Raw genomic sequence first — 17,123 nt, forward strand, 5'->3', positions numbered from 1 at the left:
AAATAAAAAAAAAGTTTTCCCAAACCAAGAACATTGGCTACAATAACAGCAATATTGTTACAGGAATAACTGTGAAAGATTAAATTATTTTGGGTATTATAAATAATTAAATCCATTAAAAAAGAACCTATAAAGGAAGATGCTATCTTCCTCCACAGGAAAAAACTGATAAACAGAAGTATGTATAGTATGGTTTGATCAATAGATGATAGACATACACAGACAGTCAGATAGAGACAGACAGACAGATAGACAGATATAGATCTGTGTAAAATGGTGATCTTTTCCAGTGTGGAGTGGGAAAGAAGGGAGAGTTTGGAACGTACACAAAAAAACTTAATAAAGAAAGTATTCTCTATATAGAATGTCACTGAAGATACTGCAATCTATGTATTAGAAAAACTAGATGAAAATATATTGAAGTACTACAACTGGATCTATCACTGATATGACAAATGATTGAAATGACTTGCTCCTGAGGTTACTGAACCAATGACCAAATTGGCTTGTCTGTTTAAAAAATGGGGGGGGGCTGCTATATTTACTAGATACCTAAAGTGAGATAAACAATGGATAATCTAATATTCATCATTGAACAAGTAATACAGGGTGCTCAGCAGAGAAAATCTTACTTGTATTAAGCTATCTGTAATATTTTCATGCAATATCATAAAATACTTTTTGCTATATTTAAATAATTATTTAGGTAGCAAATAATATTAGCATATGTTCTGAAATATCTTTATTAATTCATACCCATATATATATATATATGCTTAATACACACACATACTGACTAAATTCAGATATAAAATTGCACAAAAATGTACATGAAGTCAGCTGAGGCACATAAAAACACTTTATAAAATGAACTCATGAATCTTGATTCTAAATCACAGATTATTAAATTCATCCAGTCTTTTAATTCAGTAACAGTTTACTAGATATTGACTTCTTCAATTTAATGTATCAGCAGGTAAAAGAGACCTGGAAAATAAGACAGTACAAAACAGCTGAAATAATGTCTTTCTCCTGTCATGAACAGCAAAAAACAGTTGTATGACAGGGTCAGGCCTTCTTACTGAATTATAATCATTGATTTCATTGCCTTAAAAACATGTGTGCTGAAGGTCTACTTAGAAGTGCTTTCTCATTATACCATTAGAACGATAACCTCTCAACATTTTACAGATAATTATTTGGATTTCCTGAAGGCACCATCATAGATTGTTTTCATTTTGATTAAGTCACCAAGTCTAATAATGAATTTAACACTACAACTCCCACCTAGAAACCATTCTCAATCCATCTAAGCAATTGCATTTACTTCAAGGTTAAACAGACAGAGCTCAGAATGAAAAACAAGTAATATGTTATCACCAATTGAGGTGTTTTACTTCCTCTAAGATTAACTTCATTTTTAAAAAATTTAACAAGAATATTTTGGATATGTTTACTAAAAGAAAAGGAAAATTTATCTTTTTTAACTAACAAGTATATAGATAGATAGATAGATAGATAGATAGATAGATAGATAGATAGTAGATAGATGTACACACACACACACACACACACACACACACACACACACACACAAAGACAAACATATATTTATCTATTGTATCTCCAGATAACTCTCCATTTTATCAGCAATTCTGCTCATCCAGGAGAAGTAGATAACTGAAATCTCATCCTCAAAATGATGACACAACTCCTTCAGTTGCTTCTCCCCTTTGACTGGAGGGTTGGAAGGTGGAACAATAAATTCCTCCAAACTATTCCTTAAGGGAAGGCTCAGAACTTACAGAACTTGCCAGGTAACTCCATTTCCCATCAGCAGCTATGCCTGGTTTTGAGTTCATAAAACATGCTCCTATTTCAGCTGCCTTTGGTGTTGTCTTCCCCCATTAAATCATAAGCTTCTTCTGGACAGGGACTGTCTTTGCTTTATATTATTTGTATACATAGCACTTAAGTCTAGCATGTGACACAATGGATGCTTAATAAAAATATATTGAATTGTAAGGAGTCAAAATCTAAGATTTTTTGAGATGACCATAAATGTTAGCATGTTATAGCTTTCCAGACCATATAACTATGCCATTTCAGAAATATTTTTAGAATATTAAAATATACCATTGAATTTCAATGAAAAGATCATATTTTCAACCTCTCTTTTCTCCTCCTAACCATCAGTTCTTTTAAGAGAAGATAAAATATCTGTTTTATTATGAACTAGATAGGTAACAACAAATATGATCATTTTGATACACAAATAACAGAAAAAGAATTGCCTATAAAATTGTGACTATCTCCTTCAGGAATGTTTGTTTTTTAAAGTATATAATAAATTCAACACAAAAAATGTATATACTGTCCAATATTCTCTTGCTTGTTGTGTGTATCTTTCTTAGCTTTCTACAAATGTTTCATTAATGATTTTTTCTTTTTGGTCCATTATTACCCCTTTGATAATTTTCTCCTCAAAAAAAAATAATGATGTTAGTAATAATAGGTAATGATAATAAATATCATACCTTGTAACAACAAAGTACAATTAATCAGCAGTGTCAGAAAGTGTCTCAGCTTGCCTCTATGGTCTGTCATTTTTGTTAGGAGGTGGGAAGACATCATTTGTCTTCTGGAATTTTGAAAGGATCATTGCATTGATTAAATTTCTTAAGTCTTTCAAAGTTGTTTGGTCAGTTTTACTTACTTCACTTGGCATAAATTCAATTAAGTCTTTTCAGGTTACTCTGAATTCACCTCTTTCATTATTACATTTGATGCAATAATTCCATTCCACTCATATAACATATTTTGCCCATTCATTTCCCAAATGATGGATACTGCATTCACCATTTCCAGTTCTTTCCTACAAGAGGTTTACTTTACATTATTTTATACATGAGTTTTTTCCTTCTTTTTAAATGCCTTTGGGGTATAAGGCTAAAAATATTACTAGGTCAGAGACCCTAAAGTCAAATAGTTTAGTGATTTCTTTTTTGTTTTCAGAATGGTCAGACCAATTCACAACTAAGAAGAGTACAGTAGTATGCTAATTGTCACACAGCTTTTCCCACTGCAATTTTCCCTTATTTGCCATTTCTCTCAATTTGCTGAGTATTATGTGAAGATACAGGGTTATTCTGCTTTGCAGATGATTTTTCATGGCTATCAGTTTTTGATTCTTTTGAGAAGCATTTATATCCTTTGACCACTTTTTTTTTAGGTTTTTGCAAGGCAAATGGGGTTAAGTGGCTTGCCCAAGGCCACACAGCTAGGTAATTATTAAGTGTCTGAGACTGGATTTGAACCCAGGTACTCCTGACTCCAGAGCTGGTGCTTTATCCACTGCGCCACCTAGCCACCCCTTACCGCGCCACCCAGTCGCCCCTCTTTGACCACTTATTTAATGGGGAATAGCTTTTTGTTTTACTTATTTATTAGATATCTACTCATCCTGGATATCAAACCTTAATCAGAGATATATGATGAAAACTATTTTCCAAATCAACTGTTTCCTTCTTATTCCAAATATGTTCATTTTGTTCATGCAAATACTTTTTAATTTAGTATAACCAAAATTATCTACTTTATCTTTTGCAATTACCTCTAACCCTTATTTTTAGAATCCATCCCTTATCTAGCTGAGAAGGGTATATGGTCTGCTTCTCTCAATGTTTTTAATGGTTTTAAATTATATTTAATATTCATCTCACAGAACCATTTTGAAATTTTATTATGGAATTTTATTATATTATTATGATATTATTATAGAATATAATGTAAGATATTGATCCATGCCTAATTTCTTCCAAAACTTTTACAGTTTTTCCCAGTAGTTCTTTTCTTGTTTTTTAGGTATAACATGTACTGAATTGAGTTCATTTATAATTTTTCCTCTATGCCATAATTTCAAGTCATATTTTTTACTATCTTTACCTTCATACTGAAGTCAAGAATTATCAATCTACATGCTGATTTGGTTTGGATAATCTTATAAATAGGTCAATTCCAAGAAATTCTGTCTCTACATCTTCTACAACAATGCTGGTGCATATACTATGATTACCTTTTTGAAAACTTATTAAAAAAATCAATTTTTATTGTCACCTTTTATTTGACAATTGTCATTTTCCCTTAACCCTACCATCTACTCATCTAAATCCTTCCTCATAACTAAGAGGAAATATTTAAGCCAGTTAACACAGCAACCTATCTATTAATATATACTTTATTCCATATCTGAAGCATGCACTTCTCTACTGAGAGGAAGGTATGATTACTTATCAGTTCTCTAGAATCATGGCTGTTCAGTTCATCAGAATTCACCTACTTTTGGTGTTAGCATCATTTACATCATTATCTACATTGGCCTCCTCTACTTTCTTCATTTGGAATCAATTCACATTCTTTTTTTTTTTTTTGCTGAGCTATTTCTCAATCAGTAGGCATTTTTTATTGCTTTTTTACTGCTGCAAAGAGTGCTATTAAAATGCTTTACTTTAGACACTGCTTTCTGAAACTGACCTTCTAAAGGTATGTGACCTGTGGTGGGATCACTGAGTTAAAAAGTACAAACAATTTAGTAACTCATATTTTTGTATAATTTCAAATTGTTTTCTTGAATAGCTACACCAATTTATCACCCCTACCAACAACGTGTTATTAAATTTGTTGTCATTTTATTATTAATGATGCTGTTTGACAGGCTTTTTGTTAAATCAACAAATGCAATGCAAGACAAGAGGACCAAGAGTTCCGCAAAATGAAGTTACTTTTTGCCTATGGATACATGATGAAACCAATTTACCAACTCTTGTTTCCTAAAGAGAACCTCAAGCCAATCTTTCATTTATCTGTAATTATCTTAAGTCATCAGATTTCATTTAGAATTACTGCTATGAATCAGTTCTTCCAGTGGCATATAACAAGTCATCTCACAGTCAACAATATTTAATGTATCAATAATAAAATTAATGTTACTATATGATTCTAATCACCCTCTGGTACCATTCACACAGCCAACATCACCTCAGATTCATAGGGGGCCAAATAAAACTACAGACTATTTCATGGGTTGCCATGTCCAAAGAATTCCATTCTACAAGTTATAAATTACTCAAGTACTTACCTACCAAACACATCCTACTCTTGAACCAATACCTGAAACTTTTCCAACTCAAAAGAATCTCCTAGAATTCATGCTTTAATGACATGTCCTTCACAATGAGGTATGGCAATAGGATTTCTGAACTTTTTTTCATGTTTGAATCATAATTAAAATTAAAGTTTAAGCTGTGCAAAATGCTAAAATTCCATATCAAGAGGAATTAAGTGTAAGCTACTCTGCTAGCTTCCATCATCATATCACTTAAAAGCTCCTTAATTCAAAAAATGTAGAATCAAAGAAAAAAGAGGCTCTTAAGAGGACCTAGAGATCATCTAACACATTCAACTAGTTTATAACGAGATTGTATCTAAACCCATTTCAGAATATTTTATTAAAAGCTCTAAGTAAAGAAGTCCTGTAGCCTCTTTTGAAAATTTAATAATTAGTGGTTCAATTTTCCACATTTTTTTAAACTTTGCTTTAAAGTATCAAATTTGCTAGTCCTAGCAAAAGATTCTTACCTCACTGATGGATCATTTTCCAATAGTTCAGTTAACCGCTGCACTTGATCAGGCTGAATTGATCGTCCTAAAAGTGCTTCTGTGTTCGTGTAGATAAGAAATGTTGATACTGCTCCCAATAAGGTTCCCACACCTATAGAACCCAGGCTATCATAGAGTGGATTGCCTAAATAAAATACATTTGAAATTAGAAAATTTTTTATTATCTTGTCATCAGACAAATCTCTCCTTGTGTCACTGACATTCAGAAAACAAAAGACCAACCAACTTACATTTACAGAATGCTTTCAGTTCTATAAAATCACCCCCACCCACCTGGGACAATGAAAGTATTGGCATTTCCCATTTTACAAATGAGGAAAGGTGAGAGTCAAAGAGGTTAAGTCTTGTGCCTAGTAAAAACCAGAACCCAAGTCTTCCAGGTCTAAATCTTTCTGAATATAACAGCTGTTGTAGAAAATCAGGTGATATGAAGTTCATTCCTGATTCCCCAAATAAACTATTTTAATGAAATTCACTAAAAGCTACAATTTTTTTATAAATTAGGTTCCTAGAACTTCAACAATTTTTCAAAGAGAAGTTATATTAATTCATCAGTTAACAATACTAAGAGGGTGAAAATCTCTTTGAATATTTAGTAATGTATTATTATTTCTTCCTTTGTTTCACAAAATTATCATGAGAAAATCCAGAAGTTAGGAAAATATACTGCTTTTCCTTCCTACTTCTCTAACTTTTAAAATCTATGAATTTACAAGTTATATTCAGATAACCAAAGCAAATACCAATAAATACATTTTTTATTTGTTATAACAAATTTAACAGTTCTTTTGTGACTGGGACAATAGTTTTACTCCATACTTTTAAAATTATTTTCAGGCATAAATTTAACTCTTGATGAAACAGGAAAAAAATTCCACTTTGCTTATTTTATCAATATTCTTTTATTTTTCACAGTAATCCTAAAATTTTGTAAAAGTACACTAAAAAGTAAAGTAGCAAAATTACCTAATAATATACTGAAGTTTGACATTTCCTTACAACTCTGGCAATCTGTTTTCTGCTACCACCACTCTAAAATCACTTCTTGAAAGGTTATCACTGACCTTCCTAAACATCAAATCTATGAAAGGCCTTTAGTACTCATCCTTCTTGATTTTAGTTAGCATTTGACAATAATCAACTTCCTTTTATTTGTTCCCTGCCTTCTAAACTCTACTTTTTTAAACTTTTTTTTCTTCCCACTTTTTATCCTTTACTACTTATTGCTTCCTCAATCCTCTTCTCTCTAGAAACTCTTCGTCAGTTACTTCATTAATTCTCACAAATTCAATCATTATATCTATGAAGATAGCTCCCAAAACTTTCAGTTTATACTCACTCCTAAATCTTTCAACTTACCTTTCCCAACAGTCTATAAGACATCTTTGTCTGGATGTCCCTCAAAGAACAATATATCCAATACTAAATTTATCTTCTTATCAAAACCTACTCCTCTTCTTTGAAATCCCTATTTGGTCTCTTAGATCCAATAAGTTCCTAAGCTTTGTCACTTCCAGCTCTAAAATTTGTAAGGGACACTCATTTTTATGAATTCAAATCTGGCCTCAGACACTTAGTACCTGTATAATCCTGGGTAAGTCCCTTAATCCCATTTACCTTAAATTCCTTATCTGCAAAATGAGTTGGAGAAGGAACTGATAAACCATCTTTGCCAAGAAAATCCCAAATGGAGACAGAGTATAACACAACTGAAAAATGAATGAACAATATTATCCCCTGGTTTAGACTTCAGTGCCTCTTGCCCAACCTACTGCAATAATGACATCTGCCTTAATCAAAATCTCAACCTCTATGATACTCTACTATCCAAATTCCAGTCTTAATTTTTCCAGTTTTAGCTCATAGTAATATAACTATCTTGCATTCCAGTAAACCTGCAATAATCATCATTTATTTGTACTTTTTTGGTTTTTTCCTTCTCTGTGTCTTTGGTTTGTATTCCCTATACTAAGTCACCCTTCCCATACCCATGACTAAAAGGCTTACTTATCCTTTGTTGAAAGGACAGCTACCCTGCCTGAGATCTTTCATGGTCCCCTCTAGATAGAAGTGATTTGTTTCTCCTATCAATTCCCAAAGCTTTTTGCCACCCCTCCTGTGGCACTGATCATGCCCCACTACATACCTTTATATAAGTCAAGTCAAAATGAGCTAGCAAAAGCTTTTAAGGATGTCTTTAGTCAAATTTCAGAAAATGTCACTGTATTTATTTTTATCTCAGTATGTTAATCTGTAAAATGTAATTCACGTGAAATAATCATACTACTAGAGCAAAGAAAAATTCTTATGTATTTGACTGCAAAGATTTATGTTAAGCCAGGTGGAAAATATCTTTAATAAAAGTAGTTCTGTTCATCATAGACAAATTATAAGCTTTTTTAAAAATTGTGGCTAAGTGATAATTTGGAACAAAAACCAAATCCTCAAGAAGGCAATTAGATGAACAAACTCCAGTAGTGTTTTTAATAAGTGTTCTAAGATAGACATTGTCACAGAAAAATTTAGATACAGTCACATTTAGATTCAACTAGTTTTAAGAAAAGTAAACTTAAGGAAGCTGCTCACACTATAATTATATTAATATCAGGGGGATAAGTGAAATGATGGGGGGGGTCTACTTCCATTAAAATCCTAATGTATTTATTCTCAGTAGTTCTTTACTGGGTATATTGTTTGTTTAAGTTTTCTTTTTTCTTTCAAAACGATGGGATTAAGTGATGTGCCCAAGGCCACACAGCCAGGTAATTATTAAGTGTCTGAGTCTGAATTAGAACTCAGGTCCTTCTGACTCTAGGGCCTTTGCTTTATCCACTGCACCACCTAGTTGTCCCTGAGTAATATTCTTTAATAAATACTTTATTTGAAGAGCGATGTTAGGAAATGAATAGGATATTTAAAATTATCAATAACTTCTAAAAACACAATAGAGTTAAACTGAAAATTGTGGAATACTTAATATTTATACTTAAAATTCTATTTTCATTTGATAGTTGGTATTTTAATTAAATAAAAGAGAACAAAAAGTAATATTCTGACTTGCTAATAAAAATAAAAACTGACACAAAAAAGGATTTCTTTGTGTTATCTTCATCATATTTAACCAAGCTATATGAATAAAAGTAGAGGTAACTAAGTTCTGAATGCATGGACCTATTTCTGGGCAAATAACAGGTATACAAAAATTAAAGAGACTTCTTAATAGCCACATAATAAAAGTGCTGTATTTCTATTCATTCCTAAAGTTATTAGTTTAATAAGGAAAAAAAGGAAATTAATTCAGAATGACCTTAAAATTTAACCTGAATAAATTCCCAGAAAAAGATGAAACTATGGATATTAATGGATCTTAAACTCTAAAACTTCTCCAAATTCTCTCCTCCAATCTTTTGTAAGTTCTCTGAGGTCTCTTCCAGTTCTAAGTCCCTATGTTCTAATATAACGTAAAGACATTTTTTCATCTCTGGTCTCTCTCTATACCTAGGTATGTTTATGTTCTCCTTTTTATCTCTCATCCCATTTCATTATTACTATGCAACAACACAAAACAAGCAGTACATCCACAAGCATTTATTAGGTGACTGTTATCTGCAAGGCACTATGTAGAGCACTAAGCATACAAAGAAAGAGCTCTCAAAGAGCTCAAAGTCTAATGAAGGCACAGCATGCAAGGAGTCAGAGAGAGGGATGGATCCACACCCACAGACACATTACCCAGGAGATAATCAATGGAGGGAAGACACTAAGATAAGAGGAGAGACAGGAAAGGCTTCTTGCATAAGGTGAGACTAAGAAAGTTAAGAGGCAAAGAAGAGGCGAGAATATTCTAGAACACATACTTGTCATAGTCAACAGCTTCCTATGGCTCCATTCTCAATGGACTATTCTGAATGTTTTTTGTTTTAACCTAGATTTAGAGTCAAAAAAAATCTAGATTCAGGTTTCAGTTCTATTGCTTGCTGTTTAAATGCTTTACTGAGGGATATGGCATCACTTAAAGTCTCAATTTCCTCATCTATAAAATGAAGTTAGTCTATTAGTATCCTTCAGATTCTCAGAAATCACTGCTTTTAAAGGGATGGCTAGGTGGCATAGTGGATAAAGCACCGGCCCTGGGGTCAGAATCCGGCCTCATACACTTAATAATTACCTATCTGTGTGGCCTTGGGCAAGCCACTTAAGCCCATTTGCCTTGCAAAAAAAAAAAAAAAAACAAACCTAAAAAAAAATAAAATCACTGCTTTTACTTTGAGCTACTGAGTAAACAATTACAGAAGGATTTGTAGTTTGATGCATATTACCATTTACAAACACACAAGCATACACACACACAAGCAGTGTATATATTTACCAAGAGCTTTTATCAACATTAAGAATTAACATTTTTTTTGCTTTAAAGAATTTAACAGAAATGAAAGACCATAAACTTATTTTTAATTGATATACCTTTAACTGTATAGCATGGTTATTCATTTTTCTATATGATGATAAATAATAATGATCTTGCTCATTATCTTCATACACACAAAATGGGATTTTACCACTGAATTCATGTACTTACATTAACTCAAATATTTTTGAATTGTGATTTTTATTAGCAAAAGAATATTTTTTTAAGAAAAAATTTTTAGCAGGAATGTTTCCTACACATTTTACCTATTATAGTGCTTTTCTCTGTTATTTTACAACTCATTAATTATAGCTAACATTTATATAGCAATGTGTCAGGCACTGGGCTAAGAACTTTACAATTATTATTTCACTTGAAATAATTTTTAAGACATTATCTCACAACAACCCCACAAAGAAGATGCTATTATTGTCTCCATCCTACAGATGAGGAAACAGAGGCTAACAAAGTTTCAATGACTTATTCTTGAGGTCTCACAGCTAAAAAAGTCTTCCACATCCAGCACTTTATCCAACATACTACCTAGCTACTTATTATGCAATAAATATTGATTTTTTAAAAATAAATTCAAAGAATTAGATTAAAGGTTTTACTATTGGCTAATATCTGCAACCAACAATATTTTGCTTAATAGGACATAAAAACATTTTAGTGACAAATTAGAATATCTCAGGATTATAAAAAAAAGGGCAATATTTTCCTTTGCAAATAAAGAAGCCTTCAGACAACTGATCTAAAACCTGATATACAAAATGTCACATGGGTGGACCTTGTAATAATACAAAATGTGATATGGTTGGACCTTGTAGTAAAAAGTAAAGTTCCTACTTTGGTCTCACAGTAGTGAACTTCAATGCATACAATATTAGATAGTACAGTGATTACAGACAGAAAACAACAGCATTTCAGTATAATTGTTAATGCTGATGGGCAAGTGATGGGTCTCAACCTAAGTCCACAGGGTCTCTGCTTGGGGAATGATTGGTTCAAAGTTCAAAGTTCTGTTTCTGTTTTGACCAGAAACCCTGATTGTCTTCTCCTCCAAGACTGAATTTTTATTCTTGATTATTCAAGAGGCTTTTGCTTTTTTTCCTGTCTAACCAACCTTACTCACAGAGAAACCTAAGGATCTAACCATCCCAGTTTAATTTTTTGGGGGGTGGGGGAGCGTTGGGGTATAAAGAAATGGTCATTCTTGGCCTCTCTGCCTCAACTCCCTCTTAAACTGAAGGGGCATTGCTTCAGGCAAACTTTACCTTGGGAAAAACCTAGCTTTAAAAGGTCATTCAGGGCCATCTCCATCCTAATCCACACTGGCCACTAGAACCTGATGGTTCTTAAGGAGAAAGGCAGCATCCCCTCACTTAAATTCAATTCACTTGCATGTTATGACATCACCTCCCTGTTGTCATAGGCTTCTTCAAGAACAAAGGACAAGGGGCGGCTAGGTGGCACAGTGGATAGGAGCACTGGCCTTGGAGTCAGGAATACCTGAGTTCAAATCTGGTCTCAGACACTTAATAATTACCTAGCCAGGTGGCCTTGGGCAAGCCACTTAACCCCGCTGCCTTGGAAAAAAAAAAAGAAATCCAAAAAAATTCAAAAAAAAAAAGAACAAAGGATAAATATCAATTAATGTAATGCCCAGGTGAAGAATAGGAATTAAGCTGTAAGATTCACGATTATAAATCTTTATCTCCTATATTCATGTCCTTTGACTATAATTCTTCAGGCATAAACAATAATTAATATCAAGGCAGAGTGAGTACAGATAAAGGGTAACAAAGAGACTAGATATCAATCATGATGTCACTCCTCTTTCCTGGAAAAGAGTATCAAAGTTCCAAAAATTAGGCAAAACCAATACTTTAATGAATGCAAAGCACTGATCCAGTCACCACATGCCGTCATCAAACCCTGCTATTACTGGAGTTTTTTTTAATATATCTAATTTTACAACAGAATAAAAAGAAAAAACAAAATTAGCTTTACAGAAAATCTACTTCTAATTTGCTTAAATCTATTACAGATATATCACCATTAGTAACAGTATCCTATTTCATAAAGTTGGGAGTTCTTAACCTTTTTTGTGTCATGGACTCTTCTGGGAAAACTTATGGATCTCTTCTAAGAGTAATGCTTTTAAATGCATAAAATAATCCACAGAGTAAAGGGCAGTTAGGTGGCACAGTAAATAGTGTACCGGTCTTGGAGTCAGTAGAATCTGAGTTCAAATCTGGCCTCAGACTCTCAATAATTACCTAGCTCTGTGACCTTGGGCAAGTCACTTAACCCCACTGCCTTGCAAAAACCAAATAATAGTAATAATAATAATAATAATAATAATAATAATAATAATAATAATACACAGAGAATTACAAAGAAAATCAATTATACCAAATTACAGTATAAAATTATAAAATTGTTTTTAAAAAAATAAATCCATGGACCTGAGGCTAAAATCCCTGTCATTGAAAGAGGCATTTCTCTAGCCTGTAAGAAAATCATCCCATATTTCTGAAAATATTTTATACACTAGAAAATATTTTTAAGTTGTTCAACCAAAGTTTCTTTAAGTTAGGAAATTAGTTACCTGTTAAAGAAGTCAGACCCATACAAGTAGCTGCTAGAGCCACTCCTAAGACTGCTGCAGAATCCTCCAATAATACCACATTTGTACTGGGATCACGACTTTCCATTACTTAATCATTTGAAAAATGAGAAAAAACAAAAGTGAAACCTTCAAAAATTTTAACTGGGTAAAGTATTCTAAATACACATTCTAAAACTGATGTACAAATAGGAAAAACATATTTATAAAGAAATGCAGAAATTTTCATTCTTTTGGGCAATAAAACTTTTTAGTTTAAATGTAAATATTGGCATACAATTATAATGCTGTAAGAATTTATTCGACATCTATATGTATAAGGTACTGTGGAGAGTAATGGGGATTACAAAAGAACAAAACAAACAAAAAAAGCCCAAATCTTCCACAAATACTCAAAAATAAGGAAAAATACAAAGAATTTATGCCAAAATTTATAAGGTTTATTTAAACAATAATTTATTTACTTACAGATGGTACTAAGCTACATTATTATGGACACCTCTATAGGAAATATTTGACCACCAATAAACTTATTTTAAGCTAAAAGAAGAATAAAAAATTGATCTAGTTTGTAAGAAACATACCATACTTATAAAATGACATTCCTTTAGCTTGAGCACTCCGTCGAAGTTCATTCACAGCAACAAGGAGAGTTGCTGAAAGAAAAATACTCATATAAAATGTGCCTGTATTTGTGCTCTACAAATATGAACCATGTAAGTTTACAATGCAATGAGATCGATTTCACATAAGGACCAGAGAAGAAACATGAGCATATGACTAGCACATATCAAATAACATAGAACTTGGCATGGCAAATACCTGAAACTTTCAAAATAAATTTAAAAATCATGCTACAAAATTGTTCCCTCAATAAATATAATCAATCCTTTATACTTTTATATTCAATCTCCACTATATTACTTAAACAGTATTACACAGAGGGGTCATATAAATGCTAGCTATTATTGTTATTATTATTACTATTGTAACATAATGAGGAGCAGACAATCAGATTTCTTTTATAAACTACAGAGGCCCTATAGTTATAAGAAGACTTATATGGAACACCATACAAAGTAGGAACTCAATAAACAGTAACTAAATGTCAATTGAGTTTGAAAAAACTGTTCTCAGGACTTTAAGGAGCAAAAACTTCCTGAAATATAATTTATTTGTAAGAATAACAATGCATTTTATGGGACTGCATACCTCCTTCAGACACCAATGATCCTGCTAAAATACAGTAAGCCTAGAAAACAAAAAGTTTTTAAAGCAAAACATGAATATTTTAGTGAACAATCACAAGTCTATTTATCAGTTTTGCAAAACCTAAAATTGGAACACAGATTTTAATTCCAACTGACTATTTAGGTCTTTATACAAAACTAATCAACTAAGTACCATGAAATAAACAATGCTTGCAAAAGGGAAAATGTCCTTCAAACAAAAGCTTTAAAAGCAGATTACACATTGATTATTATTTTAAAATTTTTTAAGAGGATGACTAAAATTTTGGCCCTGTTGGAACAGCTAGGTGGTGCAGTGGATAGAACACCAGCCTTGGAGTCAGGAGGACCTGAGTTAAAATTCAGTCTCAGACACTTAATACTTACTTAGCTGTGTGACCTTGGGCAAGTTACTTAAACCTCATTGCCTTGCAAAAAACAAATAAAAATTTTGGCTTTATCAAATTCAATTTATTCAGAAAACATGACATAAAAGTTTATAAAATAGATATGAAAATAACTACTTAACTACTCAAAAACAGACGGGGGGGGGGGGGCCTCCTATAGATTCTGAGGACCTACACTAAAATCTCAGCTTTGCCATTTACCACTTGTTACCTTATCTCCCCAGGTCTCACTTTCTCAAATGTAAAATGAGGGGTTTGGAAGAGCAGTTCTTTAAAGTAACTTCTAGTTCTGCCAGGGATCCTTTATTTCTCAAATACTTGTCTACCTAAAAAAATGGATCATGGGCAACTAGCTAAGTCAGACAGAAGAAGCAGAGTAGGTAACTTTGATATCCAATGGTATTCCAAGGTCATTCTGAAAGGGTATTTTAAAGGGTTATGGGCTTTTTAAAAATTCTGGATTCCTAAGAAAAAGACAAGGATGACTGAAGGTACTGAAAAGAATGCTTTCTACCCTTCTAACTCACAGATTCTGTTAGCTCATTTCAGAAGCCATCCCAATAAGCAGGAATATGATATAATATATTCTCCTGCTCTCTAACCACCATTCACAGTCCTAGAGTCATGAGAAGAAAGGAGGAAGATAGAAAGACTCTTTTGTGCTTCTTCTCATTTTACCATAATTAATAGAATCAGAAAGTTTAAAAATGGGAAACTACTAAAGAAATTTTAAAAAATGGAGGAGTGCATTGTTTTTTAAAGTGAACTACAGGCTGAAAGAAATTACTATAGGCTCAAATAATCCTGCTACAGTCTTTTCTTCTAGCTTATAAGGTTAAATATAAATCCATCTACCCAACCAGGAGAAGATTGGGAATTTCAGCAAAGGACTTATTACTTTCCACAAAAAAAAAATTAGTATCTTGGTATGAATTTCTGAATTTTAATTATTATTTAAAACAAGGTCAAATCCAGTTAGGTCAGATGTATTGAAAACCAATTTATCTGCCAGACGACATCAAAGTATCTAAGGGCTATATTTGTATTCTATACCTGATTATTGAACTAGTCATATTTCATTATGGCATACATCATACTTATAAAGCAAATGACACAAATACCAAAAGAATAATATTATCTATAAACCAGTCTAAATGTCTCAAAACTAAGACATTATCTTTTTTGAGGAGAAACAAGTCACAAATAAAATGAGAAAAAGTCTAGAATGGTAAGTTACTATTACACATACAGATCTTAATATCAATGAAAAAGTATTTATTAAGTACCTATTATTGTGTGCCAGATTTTTTGCTAAGTAAGCACTGGGGATACAAAAAATAAACAATCCCCACTTACATTTTAATGGAGAGACAAGTACAAGCACCCTATAATCTCCTGAACTTTGCCATCCACACCATTACTACCCTTGGTCTCTATGAAAGCAGGACGATTTTTTACATTTATATTTCCAGTGCTTGAAACATTATTTGGAATACAGTAATATTTAATAAAGATTTTTCTTTCATTTATCAGAACACGTGCATTGAAATACAACTACAATAATAAAATTCTGATATAACAAAACCATTTTTTTTTGTTTCTGCAAGGGTTAAGTCACTTGCTCAAGGTCACAAAGCTAGGCAATTATTCAGTGTCCAAGGCCACATTTGAACTCAGATCCTCCTGATTCCAGGGCCAGTGCTCTAACTACCTCGCCACCCTAGTGCCCCAGTTCTAATGTATTTTTATAGTTTCTTAAACAAAACACAAATTTTGATGACTAAAATCAAGAAAGATCTTATTACCCAGAGAAGAGATTGTATAGGCTGAGGATGAAGTAATCCCATAATTCCATGGTACCAAGAAAGTCCTGCACCCATCATAAAAATACCAACGCCACTAATTAATGAGGAAATATAACGCATATTTGAGAAACCATACCTAAATTAAAGAAAAAATACAATTGTTAATACAGAAAGAAAAAACTTCCTTTTTACACATATTTTTTAAAACCTCAATGGAATTGGAAAGACAAAAAAGAAAAACCACTTTGGTGCACTGTTTGACAGCTCATTGAAATTAAAGTACTAAAATCACAATTGATCAGAAAAATAACACCATAACTAGCAGTGACTACAAGTTCCTTGGAAATATATAAAATAAAGAGAACACTATTTAATTTTGATATTTTTCTAATTCCTTTTCCATACATCCTATTTTGAATTAACCATTTTATTATTATATACCACAGCTGCTGGTGAAATTAATTTATTCTTTATTTTTAAAGCATTCAGATATTTAATGAGCAGGATAGCATTTAAGTTTCCTTGCATTACAGTTTCTAATTGAATTTTTTAGTCTTTATAAGCAACCAATTTAAGATTTATATTATCCTTATTATATCTGTTGATTCTTAACAGTTCAACAAATTGGAAGCACTATTCCCTAAGCTTCTAAGTTTCAATATAGGTTTTCTAGGTCCTTCTATAATTAATTTTTTTCATCCATTTTTTTTAGCATCCATCACTTAAAATGTCTTTATTTCAATACAAGTGGAATTAAAATATAACTACTGGATTGAATTATTAACAGTATAGTGAAAGAATTAAAACACATACTTAAAATTTCTGGAATGAGAGAAATTTTAAATCTATACACTGTGTGATCCACATATATCCATATTCCAAAATAAATGGAATAAGTTTAACAGCAGCATTTTATCATCCTGATAGTTTTAGAATATACTATCCCATATTATATTATAGACT

The 17,123-nt window shown here is 32.1% G+C and overlaps 1 protein-coding gene across 2 annotated transcripts in view; it reads right to left on the reverse strand.

Moving 5' to 3' along the window:
- The window catches only part of SLC30A9 (solute carrier family 30 member 9), a 76,417-nt gene that overhangs the window by 11,547 nt on the left and 47,747 nt on the right, over positions 1 to 17,123 (reverse strand). For both annotated transcript variants that reach the window (XM_074229532.1, XM_074229533.1), the window contains exons 11-15: positions 16,161 to 16,296; positions 13,932 to 13,971; positions 13,304 to 13,375; positions 12,702 to 12,809; positions 5,638 to 5,803 (exon numbers count right to left, since the gene is read on the reverse strand). In XM_074229532.1, the coding sequence (XP_074085633.1) occupies positions 5,638 to 5,803; positions 12,702 to 12,809; positions 13,304 to 13,375; positions 13,932 to 13,971; positions 16,161 to 16,296 (522 nt within the window). The remainder of the gene's footprint in view (positions 1 to 5,637; positions 5,804 to 12,701; positions 12,810 to 13,303; positions 13,376 to 13,931; positions 13,972 to 16,160; positions 16,297 to 17,123) is intronic.

The sequence above is a fragment of the Macrotis lagotis genome, chromosome 3, assembly GCF_037893015.1.
Source record: "Macrotis lagotis isolate mMagLag1 chromosome 3, bilby.v1.9.chrom.fasta, whole genome shotgun sequence".
Taxonomy (NCBI): Eukaryota; Metazoa; Chordata; class Mammalia; order Peramelemorphia; family Peramelidae; genus Macrotis; species Macrotis lagotis.